This window comes from Podarcis muralis, chromosome 12 (genome assembly GCF_964188315.1).
Source record: "Podarcis muralis chromosome 12, rPodMur119.hap1.1, whole genome shotgun sequence".
Lineage (NCBI taxonomy): Eukaryota > Metazoa > Chordata > Lepidosauria > Squamata > Lacertidae > Podarcis > Podarcis muralis.
The window spans coordinates 4,010,414-4,036,714 of record NC_135666.1 but is presented as its reverse complement, the minus strand read 5'-3'; the positions used below and the strand labels follow the sequence as shown (position 1 = coordinate 4,036,714).

General features: G+C 49.3%; 1 protein-coding gene across 1 annotated transcript in view; it reads left to right on the top strand.

The window, feature by feature from the left end:
* Nucleotides 1-26,301, top strand: part of LOC114607435 (uncharacterized) — a 68,153-nt gene that overhangs the window by 26,190 nt on the left and 15,662 nt on the right. The window contains exons 2-4 of the mRNA XM_077936637.1: nt 10,837-16,632; nt 17,943-18,242; nt 19,843-19,931. Coding sequence (XP_077792763.1) covers nt 10,837-16,632; nt 17,943-18,242; nt 19,843-19,931 — 6,185 coding nt within the window. The remainder of the gene's footprint in view (nt 1-10,836; nt 16,633-17,942; nt 18,243-19,842; nt 19,932-26,301) is intronic.

Below are 26,301 nucleotides of genomic sequence, written 5' to 3'. Positions count from 1 at the left end.
GGGTGCCATTATGGGAAACCCCCAAACAGGATCCGAGCCCAAGAGCCATCAGCAGTGGAATTCGGAAGCCTAGAACAGAGTTCTGCTTCTGTCTCAGCTAATAATGTGCTTTTCAGATTCCTCCTTAACCTCCTGGCTCTGAGTGGTCAGCGAGAAGGAGCTAGACATCTGTTGTTGTTGTTGTTTAGTCGATTAGTCGTGTCCGACTCTTCGTGACCCCATGGAGACAATATACAGCCTTGTCGTACTCCTTTCCCAATTTTGAACCAATCAGTTGTTCCATATCCAGTTCTAACTGTAGCTTCTTGTCCCACATAGAGATTTCTCAGGAGACAGATGAGGTGATCAGGCACTCCCATTTCTTCAAGAACTTGCCATAGTTTGCTGTGGTCGACACAGTCAAAGGCTTTTGCATAGTCAATGAAGCAGAAGTAGATGTCTTTCTGGAACTCTCTAGATTTCTCCGTAATCCAGCGCATGTTTGCAATTTGGTCTCTGGTTCCTCTGCCTCTTCTAAATCCAGCTTGCACTTCTGGGAGTTCTCGGTCCACATACTGCTTAAGCCTGCCTTGTAGAATTTTAAGCATAACCTTGCTAGCGTGTGAAATGAGTGCAATTGTGCGGTGGTTGGAGCATTATTTGGCACTGCCCTTCTTTGGGATTGGGATGTAGACTGATCTTCTCCAATCCTCTGGCCACTGCGGAGTTTTCCAAACTTGCTGGCATATTGAGTGTAGTACCTTAACAGCATCATCTTTTAAAATTTTTAAAATAGTTCAGCTGGACATCTGTGGCTCCTTAAATAGGCTTGCAGCCCTCTCTGCCACAACCCAGCATCTATCATGTTGATGCCCCCAGCTTTCCCTCCCTCCAGTCCCTCTGCCCATGTCTTAAAAGCTCATTGGCCTTGTTGCCTTTCGGTCTTAAGAGAGCATCTGTTCCTGGTGTGCTTATCCTCTTCTTAATCCTTGTCTGACCTTAAGAAAGTTGCTGCAGCAGGGCAATTAGATCTCTCTTTTCTCTAGGGCATTGTGGCTTTCAAAGAGCTGATTCAAACATTGGGGGCAGGGTAGCGTATGTGACCCTCTTAATCACCTGTCCATCAGATTCCCTTCTTGTGGAAAGCTAGCAGCTCAGGGAGAAGCATATTCAGCCACTTATTATTGAGGGGAAGTGCGTGGAACAGGTCTCAGTGTTTCGATTTCTGGGAATGGAGTTGAGAGATGACCTAACCTGGGGTAAAGGTAAAGGGACCCCTGACCATTAGGTCCAGTCGTGGCTGACTCTGGGGTTGCGGCGCTCATCTCACTTTACTGGCCGAGGGAGCCGGCGTACAGCTTCCGGGTCATGTGGCCAGCATGACTAAGCCGCTTCTGGCAAACCAGAGCAGTGCACGGAAACGCCGTTTACCTTCCAGCCAGAGCGGTACCTATTTGTCTACTTGCACTTTGACGTGCTTTCAAACTGCTAGGTGGGCAGGAGCAGGGACCGAGCAACGGGAGCTCACCCCGTCGCGGGGATTCGAACCGCCAACCTTCTGATCAGCAAGTCCTAGGCTCTGTGGTTTAACCCACAGTGAAAACAGCAAAGACCTGATGAAGAGAGCACAGCAGAGGTTATATTTTATGAGAATCCTCTGGAAAAACAATCTCCCAAAGGACCTGTTGATGGCATTTTACCATTGTACTGTGGAGAGTGTATTAACGTATGGTCTGTGTGTGTGGTTTGGGAGCTGCACGGTCAGGGGGAAAACAATGCTGTCCAGGGTTGTAAAGACTGCGGAGAGAATAATTGGGTGCAGTCTTCCCACCTTGGATCAAATCTATGCTGCCAGGTGCCATAAGAAAGCTGCAGAGATAGTGGAGAATAGTGCACACCCCAGAAATGATCTCTTTCAGCTTCTGCCTTCTGGAAGAAGGTCCAGGGTTATAAAGACTAGGACTAGCCACCTCAGAAACAGTTTCTATCCAAATGTGATTTTGGTTTTAAACGCAGTGTAAGGTAGTTTTTAATGGGATGCGGGTGGCGCTGTGGGTTGAACCATAGAGTCTATGACTTGCCAATCAGAAGGTCGGCGGTTCGAATCCCCGCGACGGGGTGAGCTCCCGTTGTTCGGTCCCTGCTCCTGCCAACCTAGCAGTTCGAAAGCACCTCAGTGCAAGTAGATAAATAGGTACCACTCCGGCGGGAAGGTAAACAGTGTTTCCATGCGCTGCTCTGGTTTGCCAGAAGCGGCTTAGCCATGCTGGCCACATGACCCGGAAGCTGTACGCCTAATGGTCAGGGGTTCCTTTATCTTTACCTTTATTCAGACCACGCCTGGAATACTGTGTCCAGTTCTGGGCACCACAATCTAAGAAGGATATTGATAAACTGGAAAGTGGGCAGAGGAGGGCGGCCAAGATGATCAAGGATCTGGAAACCAAGCCTGTTGAGGAATGGTTGAAGGATCTGGGAGGAAGAGGAGACCGAGAGGAGATATGTGAGCCATCTTCAAATATCTGAAGGATGGAGCAAGTTTGGTTTCTTCTGCTCCCTAGGGCAGGCCTTCAAGTTACAAGAAATGAGATTCCAACTACCGTATTTTTCGCTCTATAACACGCACCTGACCATAACACGCACATAGTTTTTAGAGAAGGAAAACAAGAAAAAAAATATTCTAAACGAAACAGTGGATGTATGATCGTTGTGGTTCATGCTGTGGCCCAGCGGCGTAGCGTGGGTTATCAGCACCCGGGGCAAGGCAAGTAATTTGCGCCCCCTAACCCGGGGCAAGGCAAGTAATTTGCGCCCCCTAACCCGGGGCAAGGCAAGTACAGTAATTTACTCTCCCAAGCAGCAGCAGCGAGGCTTCTCTTTCCCCCGCGCTCTCCTGGAGCTGCCTCTTTTCTTTCCTTTTTCCCCTTTCTCCAAGGCTTTTCGCTTTCTCTCCTAAATTGATTCCTCCTCCACACCGCGACGTTTCCTGGCTGCTCCCCCCCTCCCCCCTCTCTCCTCCTCGCTCTGCTTGCCTTTCCCTGCCCTGCCTGAGGGCGCCCTGAGGAGACTCCGCTCTCCTTTTTGACCAGGCGAGGTGGAAAAAAGGGGGGAAAGTCTCTTCCCACCCCCTCGCCAGACTCCCTGCTCGGCTCGGCTCACTACCCAGGCGGCCAGTGGAGAGAGTCTTGAGCCGCTTAATTCCCAGCAAGGAATTAGCAGGCTCGCTCCACCTCCTCCTCCTCCCGACTTTGCTGCTGCTGCTGCTGCTGCGCGGCTTTTTTCCTCTACCGACGGCACGCTGTGCCTTGGAGAGGTTCCCGCTTCCTCGAGGGGGGCCGGCCAAACGCGCCCCCCAAAATGTTGCGCCCGGTGCGGCCGGCACCCCTGGCACCCCCCACGCTACGCCACTGCTGTGGCCACAGACATGTGATCTGACAGTGAGTTTGGAGTAGCCCAATGCAAAAATCCTGAGGATCCATGTGGATCCATGCTTTTTAACCACGTTTTTGCGCCATTGCGGCCCCAGGCAACAGTGGGTGTGTGATTTTTTTGGTGCAAGATGTAGCCATGGACATGCTATGTGATCTGATGGTGAATTTGGGGTGACCCAGTGCAAAAATCCTGAGGATCCATGTGGATCCATGCTTTGTAACCACGTTTTAAGTGGGGAGGGAAGGAAAAGCACTCAAGGGACAAGGAGCACGTGTGGGGTGGGTGGAGATGGATGCTGTTAATAATGCAGAAGAGGGGTATAAGAGGAGAAGGCTCCTCTCCTCTCCCACTTTGCTCCTTTAAAGCAAGCAGGCTCTGCTTTTCTTCCTCCTCCCCGCTCATCCCCGGCTTAGCGAGCTGAAAAACTTTGCTGCTATGTAGCGAGCTGAGTAAGGAGGAGAATGGAACAGAGAGCCTGCTTGCTTTAAAGGAACCAACCGGATACGAGCCGCTTACACTCATGTAAGCAGCTCCTCTCCTCTCCTGCTTTGCTCCTTTAAAGAAGCTGGCTCTCTGTCCCTCTCTCCTCCCCACTCCGCGGCTCTTCTCCCGCTTTGCTGTTTCAAAGCAAGCCACGGAGGAGGGAAGGAAGGGGAACCATGGATCCTCTGCTCACGACTGCAGCAGATCCCCCCCCCCCCGCCATCCGTAGGCATTCCCTCCATAACACGCACAGACATTCCCCTTACTTTCTGGGACAAAAAAAGTGAGTGTTATGGTGCAAAAAATACGGTAAATGTTGGGAAGAATTTTCTGGTGGTAAGAACTGCTCAACTCCTTTCTTGGTAGGTTCTCCTTCCTTGGGAGTTTTTAAGCAGAGCTTGGATGGCCACCTGTCGTGGATGACAGCTGCGATTCCTACATTGAACCAGTGTGGTGTAGTGGTTAAGAGCAGCGGACTCGTAATCTGGTGAACTGGGTTCGATTCCCCACTCCTCCACCTGCAGCTGCCGGGTGACCTTGGGCCAGTCACACTTCTCTGAAGTCTCTCAGCCCCACTCACCTCACAGAGTGTTTGTTGTGGGGGAGGAAGGGAAAGGAGAATGTTAGCCGCTTTGAGACTCCTTCGGGTAGTGATAAAGCGGGATATCAAATCCAAACTCTTCTTCTACATTGCTTTGGGTGGACTAGATAGAGGTACCTTCCAACTCTGCAATTCTGTGATGGGAATCATAGTTCAAAAATCAGGAGGGGCCCCTGATTTGGGCGAGGCCAATTCTGCAGGGTGGCATTACCAGGCACCCCCCCCCCCCGCACTCCATGCAAGATTAGCCTTTTTACTGTGCTGCAAGTGATCTCTGGAAAGTAGCCAGGCTTAATCCTCCCTTGGCAAGGATCCCAAAGGTCTTAATGGGAAGGAGCGGAGCTTGCAACTGTCTTGAGCCAGAGAGAGACCAGATAGCATTTCTCGTAAGCTGCATCCCGTTCCCTGGAGAGTTGAGCCGGATCAATAGCAGCTACAGCAGAGCCCATTAGCTAGACCTTCACCCCAGGAGTGGACAGTCCCGATTCTCAAAGGCATCATATCTGGGCAAGCACAGAGCTGGCAACTTTCCCCTGTTCCCAGTGAGGGTAATGATCAAAGTAGGTAGTACTTATTTTAGTGCTTTGCTGTTCAGAGCGCTCCACGTTCCATCTCTCGGCCATTTGCAAAGCAGGCTTCTCTGTTAAGTGGATCAGTAAATGTTGGGGCACCCATGCCCCGTGGCTCCTGGGCAGAGAATTTGCCCTGCATGCAGGAAGGTTCTGGTTCACTTCCCAGTGGCAAGTCCCAAGGGGGCAGGCCCTTGCTTTAAAAAGGATCTCGTAGAGTTGCAGAACTCCTGCCAACCTAGCAGTTCGAAAGCACGTCAAAAGTGCAAGTAGATAAATAGGTACCGCTCCAGCGGGAAGGTAAACTGCGCTTCCGTGCGCTGCTCTGGTTCGCCAGAAGCGGCTTAGTCATGCTGGCCACATGACCGAACAACAGGAGCTCACCCCGTCACGGGGATTCGAACCGCCAACCTTCTGATCGGCAAGTCCTAGGCTCTGTGGTTTAGACCACAGCGCCACCCACGTCCCTTGTAGGGTGATGCAATTTTTCTTTTCTATTTTTCATTCTCATTCACTTTCCCCCTTCTTCCCCCCCCCCACTCTACCTTTTTATAAATGAAATTTCCTTAATAAAACATGAATACGTATGTGTGTAAGAGAGAGAGATGGATGAGGCCAATGGCAATCTAGTCCAGCCTTCTGTTCTCACAGTGGCCAACCAGTTGCCTCTGTGGGACAAACTGACAAGCGGGACTCAAGCACAAGCGCTTAGAATGATAGAGTTGAAAGGGACCGCGGGGGTCATCTAGTCCAACCCGCTGCAACTCAGGACACTTTAGCCCAACATGGACCTCGAACCCAGGACCATGAGATTAAGAGTCTCATACTCTACTGTTTGAGCTTCATTACATATCTTTAGGCGCCAGGCAAAAACATTTCTCCTCAACCAGGTGTTTGGCTGGTTAACATTCTATGCCACGCATACGCAAACTCGGCCCTCCGGATGTTTTGGGACTACAACTCCCATCATCCCTGACCACTGGTCCTGTTAGCTAGGGATCATGGGAGTTGTAGTCCTAAAACATCTGGAGGGCCGTTTGCCTGTGCCTGTTCTATGCCTTTTAAAATGTGTTTCTGGGGCAGAGGATTTATCGGTTTGCTTTTGTTTCATTACGCATCCTTGTGTTCTCCTTTTGTGGGTTTTTTTCCCCTGTTGCGAACTTCCCTGGGATCTTCGGATGAAGGGTGGTCTGCCAATTAAATAAATACGAATAAAACAAGAATAGCCAGAGCCCTCTCCCTGCCTGTGGTTTCCAGCATGACTGTGAAAATGCGAGCATAGTTTGTGTGATGAAACACACACACACACACACACACACACACACACACACACACACACACCAAACACACACACGCAAATTGTGAGAGTGCCACCATTATTTATTTCTAAAAGACAACAGTGGCAACGCGCAAGATCAGCAATTAGCAGCCAGCTGGGAGAAAATAGCCGCCTCCGTCCGAAACTGGACACCAGTCCCATTTTTCTTTCCACAATGCTCACCGGCGCCCTAGATTTTTCATCCAGTGCGCTGAGCTCAATGCAGAGTCATTCCCGGCCCGCTCCCTCTGGAAGAGACCTGGAGGAAAGCCAACTTGAAAAGGCCATTTGTCAGCGTGCATAAGAGGCCACACGGCAAGCCAGGTGGGCGGGCTCAGAGCCTCTGTCATCCCCACCTACACCCATCCCTGATGAGCCCTTCACTCCCACCCCTGGGCGATGCCCCACTTAATGGCCAAGGCTCATGCGCACCTTCACAGAATCCTAGAATCATAGAGTTGGAAGAGACCACAAGGGCCATCGAGTCCAACCCCCTGCCAAGCAGGAAACACCATCAGAGCACTCCTGACATATGGTTGTCAAGCCTCTGCTTAAAGACCTCCAAAGAAGGAGACTCCACCACACTCCTTGGCAGCAAATTCCACTGTCGAACAGCTCTTACTGTCAGGAAGTTCTTCCTCATGTTTAGGTGGAATCTTCTTTCTTGTAGTTTGGATCCATTGCTCCATGTCCGCTTCTCTGGAGCAGCAGAAAACAACCTTTCTCCCTCCTCTATGTGACATCCTTTTATATATTTGAACATGGCTATCATATCACCCCTTAACCTCCTCTTCTCCAGGCTAAAGATGCCCAGCTCCCTTAGCCGTTCCTCATAAGGCATCGTTCCCAGGCCTTTGACCATTTTGGTTGCCCTCCTCTGGACACGTTCCAGTTTGAACGCCACCTTGCTTGTGGCGGATTTCACAGTGACGTGAACCAGCCCTTAAGCCCCTCCAATCCCGTCACCGCCAGCACACAGAGAGAAAAGCAAACACTGCAACTAGACAAGTCTGTGTTATTTTGCAATGCCTCCGGGAGCTGGAATATAATAATAATAATAATAATAATAATAATAATAATAATAATAATAATAATAATAATAATGTATTATTTGTACCCCACCCATCTGGCTCGGTTTCCCCAGCCACTCTGGGCGGCTTACATCAAAATGTCACACACTAAAAACTTCCCTGGACATGCCTTCAGATGTCTTCTAAATGTCAGGTAGTTGTTCATCTCTTTGACATCTGGTGGGAGGGAGTTCCATGGGGCGGGTGCCATCACCGAGAAGGCCCTCTACCTGGTTCCCTGTAGCTTTGCTTCTCACAGTGAGGGAACCACCAGAAGGCCCTCGGCGCTGGACCTCAGTGTCCGGGCAGAACAATAGGGGTGGAGACGCTCCTTCAGGTCTACTGGGCCGAGGCCATTTCGGGTTTTAAAGGTCAGCACCAACACTTTGAACTGTGCTCGGAAATGTACTAGCAGTTTGAAAGCACACCAGTGCAAGTAGATAAATAGGTACCACTACAGCAGGAAGGTAAACGACGTTTCCGTGCGCTTTGGTTTCCGTCACTCCAGAAGCAGTTTATTCCTCCTGGCCACATGACCCGGAAAGCCGTCTGTGGACAAACACCGGCTCCCTCGGCCAATAAAGATGAGTGCTGCAACCCCACCTTTGCTAAAGTCGCCTTTGCCTGGACCGTCTGATCGGCAAGTCCTAGGCTCTGTGGTTTAACCCACAGCGCCACCTGTGTCCCCTTACATTAATATAGAAATGTGTATATTCTTATTATCCCAATACATGTATAATTGTCAGTAACCGAATATATTCTGTGTGAACTCATTCCGAATACAGTGGTACCCCGCAAGACGAACGCCTCGCAAGACGGAAAACCCGCTAGACGAAAGGGTTTTCCGTTTTGGAGACGCTTCGCAAAACGAATTTCCCTATGGGCTTCCTTCGCAAGACGAAAGCCCATAGGGAAATCTCCGGGACAGGGCGTCTTGCCCACTGTCCTCGGACCTCCTCCCGCCGCCAGGCTTCGGAAGGCTGCTCCGAAGCCTGGCGGGGGGCGGAGAGGTTTTTTAAAAACCCCGGGACAGCGGAGGACTTCTCCGCTGTCCGGGGGGGGAAGCAAAGACTTTTGCCCCCCCCCCAGCCTTCAGAAGAGGTCGGGGGACAGATTGTCCCCGGACCTGGTCTGAAGTCGGTTTCCCTAGGAACGCATTAATTGATTTTCAATGCATTCCTATGGGAAACCGTGCATCGCAAGACGAAAAACTCGCAAGAAGAAAAAACTTGCGGAACGAATTAATTTCGTCTTGTGAGGCACCACTGTATCATTCTATTTATCCAAAGAAAGTCTGCATCTATAAGCTGTCCGTTTGTATGTTGCCAATGTTGTGAAGCCATTGATTAAAGGGAATCGTATCTCTATTCTCCCAATTCATCAATATGGCCAAGTTTAGGGTGTGTAGAATCCATTTTCGCCGTCCTGCTGTCAACTTCCATACAAGGGGTATATAGTTCAAGAGCATATTCACCTTTGAAAAAAATGTATTTTCCCCCTGGGCAAACTTGTATATTACAGTCTCAAACACAGAAAACTTAGACCAGGGCTGGATTTAGGTTTGATGAGGCCCTAAGCTACTGAAGGTAATGGGGCCCTTTATATGTCCAGCTGTCCTTTGTCAACAACAAATTGTCGCTTTCTGTGTGTGTTGAATATATGCTATATGTGGGGCCCATTACGTACATCATAGGAGCCTACACAAAAGCACTGTTGCTATATGTAGGTTAAATTTAATTTATTTTTTTATCTTATATTTTGGAAATGTACATCCAGTTGTTGTTTTTCCTTTAATTTTTTTGGGGACCCCCAAGAGAGTGGGGCCCTAAGCTATAGCTTGTTGAGCTTATATGTAAATCCGGCACTGACTTAGACTTTCAGTAAAATGTTGGGCTTTGTGAATTTGCCTCTGTCGTCCAAAACTTGGCAAAGTTGGTAGGGGAATCACCTGGGAAAGCGTGAGCTCTGGCTTCCCATGTGTTGCACACCTGAACGCATGAAGCACCATTGATGGACTTACCTGCCGTGACTTGGTCCAGCCCCTTTTAAGTGTCCTCTCCTGCCATTGGCTCAGCCTCCAAGGTGTGTCACGGAATGCTGCGAACACTCTAATTGATTCAGAAACTTGCATCACACAAAGCCCAGGAGCCCAGATAGGGCTGAGGGTGGGATATCTCACTAGTGACGAGCTCAGCAAGGGAGAGGAAGGGCATCGCAGGATGGGCCAACTCTTAGACCGTACGTATGTGTTAGAGAGAGAGTATTGCACACAAGAATTTGTCCATAAGCTTATTCGGATCATATTTTGGTCATTTTTTGGGGGGGGGGGGTACCCCATCTCTTCTCCAATAAGCCAGCAAACCTGTAAACGGCATGAGAAAAGACAACTGGTATTTCCCTGCTGGAAAAGCCAAGCATTAGTTGGTGCCAAGATGGCCTCTTTGGGGAGAAAATTCCACAGTCGGGGAGCCACCACAAAAAAGGCCCTTCCTTGTGCTGTAGTGTAGCAATATCTGGAGGGCCACTGCCACCACATCACGGAATGATGACGATGATAATTATTTTGGTTTCTTTTTTTCATACATGAAAACCAAGAGGGAAAAAATACAGTAGAAATGTCCCACCCATAGATAGTTAAAAGCCAGAGGCCTAGTAAAGAAGGAATGTTTTTGCCTGATGCCTTAAAGATATACAATAATAGTGCCAGGTGTCTCCACCCCCATCGTTCAGCCCAGACACTGAGGTCCAGCTCTGGGGCCTTCTGGGGGTTCCCTCACTGAGAGAAGCGAAGTTACAGGGAACCAGGCAGAGGGCCTTCTTGGTGGTGGCGCCTGCCCTGTGGAACGCACTCCCATCAGATGTCAAGGAAATAAACAACTACCTGACTTTTAGAAGACATCTGAAGGCAGCCCTGTTTAGTGCGGTTTTTAATGTTTGATGTTTTATTCTATTTTTAATACTTTGTTGGAAAGATAATATTATTATTATTATCCCTGGAGAGAGAATTTCACAAACTGGCAGCCACTACTGGAAAGGCCTGTTCTTGTGCTGCTGCCCTCCGGGCCAAGTACAGTGGTACCTCGGGTTACATACGCTTCAGGTTACAGACTCCACTAACCCAGAAACAGTACCTCGGGTTAAGAACGTTGCTTCAGGATGAGAACAGAAATCGTGCTCTGGTGACGCAGCGGCAGCAGGGGGCCCCATTAGCTAAAGTGGTGCTTCAGGTTAAGAACAGTTTCAGGTCAAGAACGGACCTCCGGAACGAATTAAGTACTTAACCCGAGGTACCACTGTACTGAAATGTTGATGCTAGTTTGTTGTGGAGTGATTTGGATTAATGCTTCTCCCCCAATCTTTCTCTTCTCAATCCCCCATCCCCAGATGTATCCCGGACCACCTCCACATCCTCCACACCGAGTAGCGAGGCCCTGACACCACTGCAGATGTCCCCGGCGGTGACGCCCGACTGCCAGACCGGCCTCCCCATGGACCCCACCCTCTGTGGCAAAGTCATCCCGGCTTTCCTGCCGGCGAAGAAAGAAGACCGCCCGCAGCCCGAAGGAGCCAGCTGCGACACGGCCGTGGGCAACGCCGCGACCGGTCTGGTGGCCCTCAGCGAGTGTGGGCAGGTCGTGATGGAGCAGGCCCCGAAAGCCGCCAAGGTGGCGCCCAAAGGTCAGGGGGAACCTACGTCGGGCGTGGACATGCTGGACACCCGGATAGTGATGGGCGAGGAGACTCAATGCCTCAGTGAGGATGAGGAAGATGGGGAAGGGGCTGCCTCTGCGCCGCTCAAACGGGGCACCTCGGAGGCCAGCTCTGAGGAGGAGGAAACGAGCGACGTGGAGGATCAGGACCTGCTTGACCTCCAGGCGAGGCCTCCCCACCAGACCCCAAAAGACTTGGCCAGCCGGCAAGCAGGCATGACCCTCCCCGGCCTCCGGAATCCGCAGGAGGCCGAGAGGGCAGCCATGACATCTCCACTCTCTCAGGGCGAACATTCGGCGGACCTGCCTTCTCCACCTCCTGCACTCACCAAAGACATCTCCGTAGAGCCTGCCGAGGCCCAGCCCCTGCCTGGCAAGCACACCTGTGGCCTGGACCCAGAACTATACTTCACGGCGCCCTCGACCCCCATCAAGACTGTGTTTTCCCACCTCAGGCACCAGCCCTTCTCCAAAGAGAGCCTCAGCGAGGAGCAGAACGACACGGACAACGAAGGCCTTTGCTCCCCACCCACCTCGCCCTCGGGGTCCTATATCACGGCCGAGGGAGGCAGCTGGGCGTCTTCGGGCACCGGCAGCACTTCCCCGTCTTGCTCCCCCAACCTGATCGCAGAGTCGGAAGCCATGGAGGCCCCGTCGGCAGACGGCGAGGAGTTTCTCTTGGAGTACGCAGACAGCCGCCCGAGGCTCCCACGGGGACCCAGCCTGTCTCCTGACTTGGAGGGGGAGTTTGCTTTCCAGACCCTCTCCTCCAGCACTTTAGTCCACTCGTTGTTCCCCGAGGACGACGACGACGGGCAGACGACCCCAGAGGAAGATGGCGGCGACTGGGGCGCCGAAGTCGCTCCCTCGACGACGGGCCCTCAGAGGTTTGAGCAAGTGGCTCCATCTTGGCCCGAGAGCAGAGAGGACTCTGGAGACGAAGTGGATCTGAGCCGCGAGCTTTCCAAGGCAGAGGCCCCGCCGGCCTACGAAACGGGAGCCGGAGACTCTGCCGAGTTTGCAGGATCGAAACCCTGCCTCTTGCCCGGTTCACTCGCTGCCTTCCCTTATGGGACGGACACCTCTGAGGCTGATGCGCCCGGCCGGCCGCAGGCCGAGACCGCAGCTTCCGCCCCAGACGACAGCGTGGACGGCGCTGACAGTGACCAGATGATTTCTGCTTTGCTCCTGCCTTTCCGTGGGAGCCTCATATTCGAGGCGGAGTCCATGGAGATCACGCTGTTCCCCCAAGGGGAGTCGGTGGGGAACGATGCCCTCTACGGCGTCGAGGACGACGACAGCACTTCAGCCTCCTTCCTGCACTCTCTCTCGGAAACCTCCATCAACGAAGGCGTGGACGAGTCCTTTGCTTACCAGGACGACACCTCCCAGTCCTCAGACTCGGCCTCCTACAACGGGGAGGACGACGAACGGCTCTACAGCGTCGAGCAGTACGCCGTGGTCGCGGAAGCTGCGGTCGCCCCTGCTCAGGAAGCGGCTGAGCCTCCAAAGGAAGACACAGTGCCCGCGCTGTCCCGATCGGGCAGCGAGAGCGAGATGGAGACCTCGTCTGACGCTTACAACACAGACGAGGAAGAGACGGCTTCTGCCGGGGACAATGGGCACCCGAGGGCCGAAAAGGAGGAGCGGGAGGAGAGAGGCTCCTCCCTGGAGAAGGCTGAAGATGAAGAGATACCCCAAGAGGACCAAATTAAAGCTTCGCTCCCCACTGAAAAAGAAGCGGCCTCCAGGTTGCAGGTTGTGCCTGAAGCTCCCGGCAATTCCTCCGAATGTTCTGGAAGCAGCAGCAGTTCCCCTACCGGTCAAGGATGGGGGTCTCCTATGGAGCAGGGCCCCACAGCTCTTTTCGGAGGCGTGGGTCGTGGAACTGGATGTGAAGAGGGAGAAGAGCCTTCAAGGGAAAGGGGCTCCCCCTGCGACTCCCCAGAGCACCAGTCGCTCTCAGACGGGCGAGAGGCTGCTGAGGAAAACGTCCCTGATCCCGGAGAATGCCTCATTGCTTGCTTCGATACGGATGAGGAAGCAGACGCTTTGCCGCCTCTGGACAACTCCTTGGAAGGGCCTCGGCCTGTGGGACAAACGGCAGCAGAGTGGGTCGACCAGGTGTATGCGGGCCCTGCCATAGCCCTGGGATGGACCCCGAAGCCGTATCCTGTGGCGTTTGCAGAGCTGGCGACTCCAGACGTCAACGACTCGTCTTCCTTTGACATCAGCGCCAGGCTGAAGGAGTCGGAGGAGCGGCTTCTGGAGCTCCTTGACCAAGATGGAGCCTCTGGGGGAGGCTTGACTGAAGCAGAGAGGCCTAATGGAGGGGTGTTCAATGTGGAGCCAGAGAAGGAGGAGCCTCCGTTTGTGTCCCTCCTTGGATCCTGTGAGGCGGCCATCTTGGACCAGCCTGAAGCGACTCGAGCCGACAGCGAGCCGGCAGCGGAGTGCCTTATTGCCTGCTTTGAATCGGAGGACGAGCTTGAGGAGGCCTCGTCCCTCGACCAGATGAACAACAACGAGGACCACGTGGTGGCTATCTTTTCTGAGGCGAAACCTGATTCTCGGCCCCTGCTGGGACCAAACGGCACACAGCAGAACACCGCTGTCGTGGACAGTGAGGTCACCTTGTTGGCGGCAGCCGCAACTCTGCCCCCCACAGATGTTGAAGAGCATGCTGAAGTCTGTAGGGTGCCAAGAGACTCATCTGAGCTGGAGATGGAGGCCTCCACAGGCCCTCTTGCCAGTGTGGTTATAGGAGACGGCGCAGCCCATCTCAAGCTGTGCTTGGAGACTGGCGAGGCCAAAGACCTGAGTGTGAGGGAGGCTCAGCCCGGTGAGAGCCACCACGAGCCCAGGCTGGTAGAAACAGGCGGCCATCTTGAGGAAGCTGGAGAGGACGCCAAGGGCAAAGATCAGCTAGGGGAAGAGGCTTCAGCTGTAGAGGAAGCCACCGGGCCAATGGAGGGGCAAGCGCTATCGGACGAAGTTGATGCTAGCCAGGACTGGGAAAGTCCGTCCGAGGGAGAAGAGGATGCTATTTCTGAACTTGAAAGTGACGAAAACAGCAGAGCAGACTCTGTCGCTGAGATTCCACCAGGAGAAGGTGCTGTTTGGTCGGGAGACAGGCTTCAAGCCCAGCGCTTAACCACGCTTCCTGTGGGACGGTGTGGATCAGAAGCCGTCTCATTCCAGGATCCTGCTGCTCAGCCTAGCCTGAGAGACAGCAACATGAATTTGGTGCAGATTCAGAGCAAGGGGGCAGCTCCTGCTCCCGCCAGCAGCGAGACCACAGATGGTCCAGCGTTGGTGGCAAGCTCCGACAAGAAGCCAGGACAGAAAGAAGAGAACAAGCTCGGGGTTCCTGCGCCCTTTGAGCAGGTTGTTGGCCAGGCAAGCCGCCCTGAGCCAGCGGGTCGTAAAGAAGGCACTGAATGGCCGCAGCTTGGTGGGGTGCAGATTCTGGAGCCCCAGGCAGCAACCAAAGACACCAAGATGGCTGTCCAACGGGGGCCTGAGGCTCAGAGGAACAGGGGATGTATGGAGGCGGCTGCATCTCTGCCTCCTTTGAATGATCAGCATCCTTTGGACGCCAAAGCTCAGGTGGAAAAAACTGCCCCAGGAACTTCTACAGCAGGAGACGCAGTTGCAACGCCTTCCACTGGCAGGGTTGAGGGTCTACCCAGGCAACCCTTGCAGGTGCCAAAGAAGACCTTTGCTCAAGCTCTGCTTCAGGGTCTCCAACCACCTGCTTTGGGCGCTGAACCTTCTGTGCAGGAAAAGGATCTGGATTCCAGTCTCTCTTCCCCAGAGTTGGCAGAGGTCTCCATGCCCAACTCGCAGACGGACAGCAGCTTCTTCACAGCAGCTGAGGACATCTCTGGTGGGACCCTTGTGCTGACCTCATCCCCTGGCTCTGAGAGGGAAGAGCTGAGCACCCCTGAGCAGGCATGGGGCAGCCCAGCCGAGGATGTGGAGAAGAGCCCTTCTCCTCTTCCACAAGAACAGCCGGCAGCCGTTTCTGAGCTGGAACGCCGAGTGGTCGAGACTGAAGATGCTACGGTTGAACCCTTGGCGGAGCCGTCAAAGATCCCACCAGCAGAGGGACCTTCCCAGCAGAGCATGGCGTTGTGTCTGCATTCCTCTGCTCTTAACCAGCCGCCTTCTCCAGCCAACGCCCGGCCAAGGGATGCGTCACCCGTGCTTTGCAAAAGCCAACACCTCTTCTTTGCTTCTGAAGAGGAAATCTATTTGTCGGAGCCTGAAGATGCCCAGCACAGCTTGGCCAGTGGAAATGCAGAAACAGAACGTGTTGGTGCTGCAGAATCGTTGGGGACCAGGAGGACTGGTGCAGCCCCAGATGATTCTGAAGCCGTTGCTGCAGCGAGGCCGTCTCCCGCCCCCAGCCAACCTGAGCTTCCTGGTGCCTTGTGGCAGAACGCCTCATTGGTTGCAGAGCCTCCAGAGGTCACTGCAGACCAGCAGCAGATCACCGACATGTTGCGAGGCTCCTTCGGCAACCTCAGGGAGCCGGGCTTGGGTGCTGCCCGCCTGGTGAGCAGTCTGCTGGTGGCCGAAGCACAAAGCCTTCTCGGCAGCCTTAAGGAAGACGTCCAGGAGTTCTCCTCCAAAGGCGTCATGCCAGACTTGTCGGAATCGAAGCATTCCAAAGATGAGTTGGAGCCTCAAACCACTTGCAATGTCGCTGGAGGCAGCAGCAGTCGAGACCAAGTCGCCAGGCAACCTTGCGAGGAGCTGGAGATGGAGAGGGTTGCAGTTCCACCACATGTGGAGGTTGTTCCCCTTCGTTCAGAGGCGGTGGAGACGGTGGCTGGGCCGCTGCCGAGTTCTGGGTTGGAAGGAGTGGACCAGCCTTCCGAGGAGGTTGTCTTCGCGCCCGGTGAAGCCAAAGGGAAGACGTCTGAGAGCGTCAACAGGTCTCCACCTCGGAGCTTGCAGGCCGAGCCGACGATCCAGAGTCCAGAAGCTGATGGGTCAACTGAAGAGATTCCAGAAGAGACGAGACTAGAAGGTGCCACAGCAGAGGCGGTTGGCCACCCAAGAGAGGAAGAAGGACCAGTTCCTTCAAGTGCTTTAGCTGGAAGCACGAAACTCGTGGTCCCGGAAGCTGGTTTGATGAGTGTGGAGACCACCTCTCCTCTATCGCAGGCCCCGCCAGCCTCTGAAGGACCAGCTCAAGCGTCCCTGGCTGTTTCTTCGCAGGCAGAGCAGCCCCCATCGCTCACCTGTGAGGAGGAAACTCCTCTGTCTCCTCCTCCATCTCCACCTTCTGAACCTCAAGAAGTGCCTCCTGTTTCTCCCTCGCCTCCCTCCGATGGCCTCTTCCACAGCCCCTCAGCTGCTTCGTGGCTTCCTGCTTCGACAACCAGGCCTGACGAGGAACGAGCTCCTTCCAGAGAGGACCTGATCCTCGTCCGGGACTCGAGGAAGCCTCCCGCGGAAGGTGAGCTTTCATTTCCCCGTCTCTCCCATCCAGATAACGGGAGGATGAGGGTTGATTTTATTTATTTCTTTTTATTATTATTATTAATTTAAAATAAATACACTTATGAGAAAACAGATGTACATACAAGTAAGCAAACATGCAATCAAACAAACAAATAACACGGAAATCAAACAAACCACCACACGATAAGATACAGGAAGATTAATATAATTATAATAATATATACTCCTGATAGGGACGCGGGTGGCGCTGTGGGTAAAAGCCTCAGCGCCTAGGGCTTGCTGATCGAAAGGTTGGCGGTTCGAATCCCCGTGGTGGGGTGCGTTCCCGCGGCTCGGTCCCAGCGCCTGCCAACCTAGCAGTTCGAAAGCACTCCCGGGTGCAAGTAGATAAATAGGGACTGCTTACTAGCAGGAAGGTAAACGGCGTTTCCGTGTGCAGCTCTGGCTCGCCAGAGCAGCGATGTCACGCTGGCCACATGACCCGGAAGTGTCTGCGGACAGCGCTAGCCCCCAGCCTCTTGAGTGAGATGGGCGCACAACCCCAGAGTCTGTCAAGACTGGCCCGTATGGGCAGGGGTACCTTTACCTTTTTATACTCCTGATACTGAACACAATTATAAAACTTATAGAGAAGAAATTAAAAGCTGACATCATCATCATCATCATCATCATCATCATCATCATCATCATCATTATTATTATTAATGCCCAACGTGCTGCAATTTTTGGGCTCCAAATCTGCTTTCCCCAACCTGGTGCCCCCCCCCCCCAGATGTTCTGGAGTATGACTCCCATCAGCAACGCTGGCTGGAGTTGTCAGGCAAAACATTTGTTTTGGTGCCAGGCTGGGTGAAGCTGTTTGGAGTTCCTGGCTTCCAACTGCAAAGGAAAGGTAAAAGGTAAAGGGACCCCTCAACCATTAGGTCCAGTCGTGACCGACTCTGGGGTTGCGGCGCTCATCTCGCTTTATTGGCCGAGGGAGCCGGCGTACAGCTTCCGGGTCATGTGGCCAGCATGTCTAAGCCGCTTCTGGCGAACCAGAGCAGCGCACGGAAACGCCGTTTACCTTCCCGCTGGAGTGGTACCTATTTATCTACTTGCACTTTGACGTGCTTTCTAACTGCTAGGTTGGCAGGAGCAGGGACCGAGCAACGGGAGCTCACCCCGTCGCGGGGATTCGAACCGCCGACCTTCTGATCGGCAAGCCCTAGGCTCTGTGGTTTAACCCACAGCGTCCCCCGCGTCCCCACAAAGGAAAGGACACCCCCCCCATTAAACCCTGCCCTAACCTACTTCTCTCTCCAGCCGTGGGGAGCGCCAGGCCTGCCAAGCCCTGCCGAGAGGACCAGCTTCCCATCAGCAAAGATTCCAGGGGCCGGAACCGGTTGCCTGGCAACAAGGACGCCCGAGAAAAGGACTCCATCTCTGCCGGGGAGAAGCGTGGGGATCGGGGACCGGCGCCGCTGGAGTCGAGCTCCTCCAGCGATCGGGAGCTGCTGTACCGCTGCCCGGAGATCGAGAGCCTGAGGGAAGCGACTGGCATGATGCTCCTGGAGGAGAAGAAGGCCTTGACGGGGAAAAGGACCCACGAGGCCAACCACAAAGGTGAGCCACCCCTTTTGGCCTTCCAGGGTTTGGTCCCGAGGTGTCTGGTTGCGCCAGCTTGTGGGCGGAGGTGGTGGCAAACTCCGTGGCACTGACCCTGGGGCTCTGCCCCAACAGGGGGAATTGTCCCACCTGCGATAGGATACATTTCATAGAATCATAGAGTTGGAATAGACCACAAGGGCCATCGAGTCCAACCCCCTGCCAAGCAGGAAACACCATCAGAGCACTCCTGACATGGTTGTCAAGCCTCTGCTTAAAGACCTCCAAAGACGGAGACTCCACCACACTCCTTGGCAGCAAATTCCACTGTCGAACAGCTCTTACAGTCAGGAAGTTCTTCCTAATGTTTAGGTGGAATCTTCTTTCTTGTAGTTTGGATCCATTGCTCCGTGTCCGCTTCTATGGAGCAGCAGAAAACAACCTTTCTCCCTCCTCTATATGACATCTTTTTATATATTTGAACATGGCTATCATAACACCCCTTAACCTCCTCTTCTCCAGGCTAAACATGCCCAGCTCCCTTAGCCGTTCCTCATAAGGCATCGTTTCCAGGCCTTTGACCATTTTGGTTGCCCTCCTCTGGACACGTTCCAGTTTGTCAGTGTCCTTCTTGAACTGTGGTGCCCAGAACTGGACACAGTACTCCAGGTGAGGTCTGACCAGAGCAGAATACAGTGGCACTATTACTTCCCTTGATCTAGATGCTATACTCCTATTGATGCAGCCCAGAATTGCATTGGCTTTTTTAGCTGCCGCGTCACACTGTTGGCTCATGTCAAGTTTGTAGTCAACCAAGACTCCTAGATCCTTTTCACATGTACTGCTCTCAAGCCAGGTGTCCCCCATCTTGTATTTGTGCCTCTCATTTTTTTTGCCCAAGTGCAATACTTTACATTTCTCCCTGTTAAAGTTCATCTTGTTTGTTTTGGCCCATACGATAATCTTTATTGTCATTGTCCCATACAGAACAACGAAATTGAAAAAATCTACAGCAGACATTCAGAAACCCACAAGCCTGCTACCCCAACTATCCCAGCCTGGTTAGCCCCCTAAAAACTCTGATACCCCATAATTAAATACAATATACAGTGGTACCTCGGGTTACAGACGCTTCAGGTTACATACGCTTTGGGTTACAGACTCCGCTAACCCAGAAATAGTACCTCAGGTTAAGAACTTTGCTTCAGGATGAGAACAGAGACTACTTTAAAGGTAAAGGGACCCCTGACCATTAGGTCCAGTCGTGGCTGACTCTGGGGTTGCGGTGCTCATCTCGCTTTATTGGCCGAGGGAGCCGGCGTACAGCTTCCGGGTCATGTGGCCAGCAGGACTAAGCTGCTTCTGGCAAACCAGAGCAGCGCACGGAAATGCCGTTAACTACCCGCCGGAGTGGTACCTATTTATCTACTTGCACCTGAGGTACCACTGTATTATTATTATTATTATTATTATTATTATTATTATTATTATTATTGATGTCTCCAGGCTCACAGAGGCAAACATCTTGGTGCAAAGGAAACACAGTTTTATAAATGGTCTCTTATCTTGGACACGGAAAGGCTCCTTTCACTCTCTGCTTCCTCTCTCTTTCTTCTAGGGTCGTCGAATGACTCAGAAAGCAACGAAGGGTCCTTACCTGAGTTGGAAGAAGCAGAGGTTTCAGAACCAAGGACAGCTCAGACACAGGTGATTTGTTTGAGGCGAAGACGGCTAGATTTGTACGAAGCAGAGATTGCAGACTCCTGAAAAACCTCTGGCTTCAGGGAGTTGTGCGGGGCACATATCTTAATCCAGGGGTCAGCAACCTTTTTCAGCCGTGGGCCGGTCCACTGTCCCTCAGACCTTGTGGGGGGCCGGACTATATTTTGAAAAAAATATAATGAACGAATTCCTATGCCCCACAAATAACCCAGAGATGCATTTTAAATAAAAGGACACATTCTACTCCTGTAAAAACATGCTGATTTCCAGACCGTCCACGGGCCGGATTTAGAAGGCGATTGGGCCGGATCCGGCCCCCCGGGCCTTAGGTTGCCCACCCCGTCTTAATCCTTCCTCCCTGAATGAGTGGGCTGAGCTTTCAGCAGATCACCTAGAGATCTCACCAGTAGATCTTTCCCTATACCTTCTGGCCACCTCTGGGCTAAAGGATGTTTCTTGAAGCTGTCTCAGCCTGGGGACTGTGCAGCAGCGAGGCTCCTCTGAGCATGTGCAAACTACGCTGCAATGAGGAAGCAACTAGCGGCAGATCTGTTTTGTGAAAAGGGAATCGCCTAACGAGGGAGATGGGGAGATTTTTCTGGATGTTTGTGAGGCTTGTAAAACTGGAGCGCTGGTGAATTATAATGATGCGAACGCATAAGTTGTATTGAACGCTGATTAAGTTGTATTGGAGGAAATACGATTTAAAATGATGATTAATGATAATGGAAGATTAATGCCGTTTGATTAATTAGGAAAATGGGTAAATGTCTAAGCAAGGATTGAACATGCACAGGCGGTGGAAATAGGAAATGGATGGGGAGGTATTAGAAATTAAGAAAAAGTATTTTACTGTGTGCCGGAAAGAAGGGAGGGAAAAGAAATATATTTAAAGGGGGTGGTGGAAAGTCAGCTTTTAAATTAGTGTTAAATTTGAATTACTTCATTTAAAAATTGGAAAACTAATGCAACTTAATTGGCAAAGTACACTGCAATGTGTTGGCTTAAAGCCAGCCGATGTAAACCATGTTTAGAACTGAAACCAGGTTTACTGCTATGTAAACCATGTTTAGAACTGAAACCAGGTTTACTGCTATGTAAACCATGTTAAGAACTGAAACCAGGTTTACTGCTATGTAAACCACGTTAAGAACTGAAACCAGGTTTGCTGCCATGTAAACCATGTTTAGAACTGAAACCAGGTTTACTGCTATGTAAACCATGTTTAGAACTGAAACCAGGTTTACTGCTATGTAAACCATGTTTAGAACTGAAACCAGGTTTACTGCTATGTAAACCATGTTTAGAACTAAAACCAGGTTTACTGCTATGTAAACCATGTTTAGAACTGAAACCAGGTTTGCTGCCATGTAAACCATGTTTAGAACTGAAACCAGGTTTACTGCTATGTAAACCATGTTAAGAACTGAAACCAGGTTTACTGCTATGTAAACCATGTTAAGAACTGAAACCAGGTTTACTGCTATGTAAACCACGTTTAGAACTGAAACCAGGTTTGCTGCCATGTAAACCATGTTTAGAACTAAAACCAGGTTTACTGCTATGTAAACCATGTTAAGAACTGAAACTGTGTTTACTGCCATGTAAACCATGTTAAGAACTGAAACTGTGTTTGCTGCCATGTAAACCATGTTTAGAACTGAAACCAGGTTTACTGCTATGTAAACCATGTTTAGAACTGAAACCAGGTTTACTGCTATGTAAACCATGTTAAGAACTGAAACCAGGTTTACTGCTATGTAAACCATGTTTAGAACTGAAACCAGGTTTACTGCTATGTAAACCATGTTTAGAACTGAAACCAGGTTTACTGCTATGTAAACCATGTTTAGAACTGAAACCAGGTTTACTGCTATGTAAACCACGTTTAGAACTAAAACCAGGTTTACTGCTATGTAAACCATGTTAAGAACTGAAACCAGGTTTGCTGCTATGTAAACCATGTTAAGAACTAAAACCAGGTTTGCTGCTATGTAAACCATGTTTAGAACTGAAACCAGGTTTGCTGCTATGTAAACCATGTTTAGAACTAAAACCAGGTTTGCTGCTATGTAAACCATGTTTAGAACTAAAACCAGGTTTGCTGCTATGTAAACCATGTTTAGAACTGAAACCAGGTTTACTGCTATGTAAACCATGTTTAGAACTGAAACCAGGTTTACTGCTATGTAAACCATGTTTCGAACTGAAACCAGGTTTACTGCTATGTAAACCATGTTTAGAACTGAAACCAGGTTTACTGCTATGTAAACCATGTTTAGAACTAAAACCAGGTTTGCTGCTATGTAAACCATGTTAAGAACTGAAACCAGGTTTACTGCTATGTAAACCACGTTTAGAACTGAAACCAGGTTTACTGCTATGTAAATCATGTTTAGAACTGAAACCAGGTTTGCTGCCATGTAAACCATGTCAAGAACTGAAACTGTGTTTACTGCCATGTAAACCATGTTAAGAACTGAAACTGTGTTTACTGCCATGTAAACCACATTTAGAACTGAAACCAGGTTTACTGCTATGTAAACCATGTTAAGAACTGAAACCGTGTTTACTGCTATGTAAACCACATTTAGAACTGAAACCGTGTTTACTGCTATGTAAACCATGTTAAGAACTGAAACTGTGTTTGCTGCCATGTAAACCATGTTTAGAACTGAAACCAGGTTTACTGCCATGTAAACCATGTTTAGAACTGAAACCATGTTTACTGCTATGTAAACCATGTTAAGAACTGAAACTGTGTTTACTGCCATGTAAACCATGTTAAGAACTGAAACTGTGTTTACTGCTATGTAAACCATGTTTAGAACTGAAACCAGGTTTACTGCTATGTAAACCATGTTAAGAACTGAAACTGTGTTTACTGCCATGTAAACCATGTTAAGAACTGAAACTGTGTTTGCTGCCATGTAAACCATGTTTAGAACTGAAACCAGGTTTACTGCTATGTAAACCATGTTTAGAACTGAAACCAGGTTTACTGCTATGTAAACCATGTTAAGAACTGAAACCAGGTTTACTGCTATGTAAACCATGTTTAGAACTGAAACCAGGTTTACTGCTATGTAAACCATGTTTAGAACTGAAACCAGGTTTACTGCTATGTAAACCATGTTTAGAACTGAAACCAGGTTTACTGCTATGTAAACCACGTTTAGAACTAAAACCAGGTTTACTGCTATGTAAACCATGTTTAGAACTGAAACCAGGTTTACTGCTATGTAAACCACGTTAAGAACTGAAACCAGGTTTGCTGCTATGTAAACCATGTTAAGAACTGAAACCAGGTTTACTGCTATGTAAACCATGTTTAGAACTGAAACCAGGTTTGCTGCCATGTAAACCATGTTTAGAACTGAAACCAGGTTTACTGCTATGTAAACCATGTTTAGAACTGAAACCAGATTTACTGCTATGTAAACCATGTTTAGAACTGAAACCAGGTTTACTGCTATGTAAACCATGTTTAGAACTGAAACCAGGTTTGCTGCCATGTAAACCATGTTAAGAACTGAAACCGTGTTTACTGCTATGTAAACCATGTTTAGAACTGAAACCAGGTTTACTGCTATGTAAACCATGTTAAGAACTGAAACCAGGTTTACTGCTATGTAAACCACGTTTAGAACTGAAACCAGGTTTGCTGCCATGTAAACCATGTTTAGAACTAAAACCAGGTTTACTGCTATGTAAACCATGTTAAGAACTGAAACTGTGTTTACTGCCATGTAAACCATGTTAAGAACTGAAACTGTGTTTGCTGCCATGTAAACCATGTTTAGAACTGAAACCAGGTTTACTGCTATGTAAACCATGTTTAGAACTGAAACCAGGTTTACTGCTATGTAAACCATGTTAAGAACTGAAACCAGGTTTACTGCTATGTAAACCATGTTTAGAACTGAAACCAGGTTTACTGCTATGTAAACCATGTTTAGAACTGAAACCAGGTTTACTGCTATGTAAACCATGTTTAGAACTGAAACCAGGTTTACTGCTATGTAAACCACGTTTAGAACTAAAACCAGGTTTACTGCTATGTAAACCATGTTTAGAACTGAAACCAGGTTTACTGCTATGTAAACCACGTTTAGAACTGAAACCAGGTTTACTGCTATGTAAACCATGTTAAGAACTGAAACCAGGTTTGCTGCTATGTAAACCATGTTAAGAACTAAAACCAGGTTTGCTGCTATGTAAACCATGTTTAGAACTAAAACCAGGTTTGCTGCTATGTAAACCATGTTTAGAACTGAAACCAGGTTTGCTGCCATGTAAACCATGTTTAGAACTGAAACCAGGTTTACTGCTATGTAAACCATGTTTAGAACTGAAACCAGATTTACTGCTATGTAAACCATGTTTAGAACTGAAACCAGGTTTACTGCTATGTAAACCATGTTTAGAACTGAAACCAGGTTTGCTGCCATGTAAACCATGTTAAGAACTGAAACCGTGTTTACTGCTATGTAAACCATGTTTAGAACTGAAACCAGGTTTACTGCTATGTAAACCATGTTAAGAACTGAAACCAGGTTTACTGCTATGTAAACCACGTTTAGAACTGAAACCAGGTTTGCTGCCATGTAAACCATGTTTAGAACTAAAACCAGGTTTACTGCTATGTAAACCATGTTAAGAACTGAAACTGTGTTTACTGCCATGTAAACCATGTTAAGAACTGAAACTGTGTTTGCTGCCATGTAAACCATGTTTAGAACTGAAACCAGGTTTACTGCTATGTAAACCATGTTTAGAACTGAAACCAGGTTTACTGCTATGTAAACCATGTTAAGAACTGAAACCAGGTTTACTGCTATGTAAACCATGTTTAGAACTGAAACCAGGTTTACTGCTATGTAAACCATGTTTAGAACTGAAACCAGGTTTACTGCTATGTAAACCATGTTTAGAACTGAAACCAGGTTTACTGCTATGTAAACCACGTTTAGAACTAAAACCAGGTTTACTGCTATGTAAACCATGTTTAGAACTGAAACCAGGTTTACTGCTATGTAAACCACGTTTAGAACTGAAACCAGGTTTACTGCTATGTAAACCATGTTAAGAACTGAAACCAGGTATGCTGCTATGTAAACCATGTTAAGAACTAAAACCAGGTTTGCTGCTATGTAAACCATGTTTAGAACTGAAACCAGGTTTGCTGCTATGTAAACCATGTTTAGAACTAAAACCAGGTTTGCTGCTATGTAAACCATGTTTAGAACTAAAACCAGGTTTGCTGCTATGTAAACCATGTTTAGAACTGAAACCAGGTTTACTGCTATGTAAACCATGTTTAGAACTGAAACCAGGTTTACTGCTATGTAAACCATGTTTCGAACTGAAACCAGGTTTACTGCTATGTAAACCATGTTTAGAACTGAAACCAGGTTTACTGCTATGTAAACCATGTTTAGAACTAAAACCAGGTTTGCTGCTATGTAAACCATGTTAAGAACTGAAACCAGGTTTACTGCTATGTAAACCACGTTTAGAACTGAAACCAGGTTTACTGCTATGTAAATCATGTTTAGAACTGAAACCAGGTTTGCTGCCATGTAAACCATGTTAAGAACTGAAACTGTGTTTACTGCCATGTAAACCATGTTAAGAACTGAAACTGTGTTTACTGCCATGTAAACCACATTTAGAACTGAAACCAGGTTTACTGCTATGTAAACCATGTTAAGAACTGAAACCGTGTTTACTGCTATGTAAACCACATTTAGAACTGAAACCGTGTTTACTGCTATGTAAACCATGTTAAGAACTGAAACTGTGTTTGCTGCCATGTAAACCATGTTTAGAACTGAAACCAGGTTTACTGCCATGTAAACCATGTTTAGAACTGAAACCATGTTTACTGCTATGTAAACCATGTTAAGAACTGAAACTGTGTTTACTGCCATGTAAACCATGTTAAGAACTGAAACTGTGTTTACTGCCATGTAAACCATGTTAAGAACTGAAACTGTGTTTGCTGCCATGTAAACCATGTTTAGAACTGAAACCAGGTTTACTGCTATGTAAACCATGTTTAGAACTGAAACCAGGTTTACTGCTATGTAAACCATGTTAAGAACTGAAACCAGGTTTACTGCTATGTAAACCATGTTTAGAACTGAAACCAGGTTTACTGCTATGTAAACCATGTTTAGAACTGAAACCAGGTTTACTGCTATGTAAACCATGTTTAGAACTGAAACCAGGTTTACTGCTATGTAAACCACGTTTAGAACTAAAACCAGGTTTACTGCTATGTAAACCATGTTTAGAACTGAAACCAGGTTTACTGCTATGTAAACCACGTTTAGAACTGAAACCAGGTTTA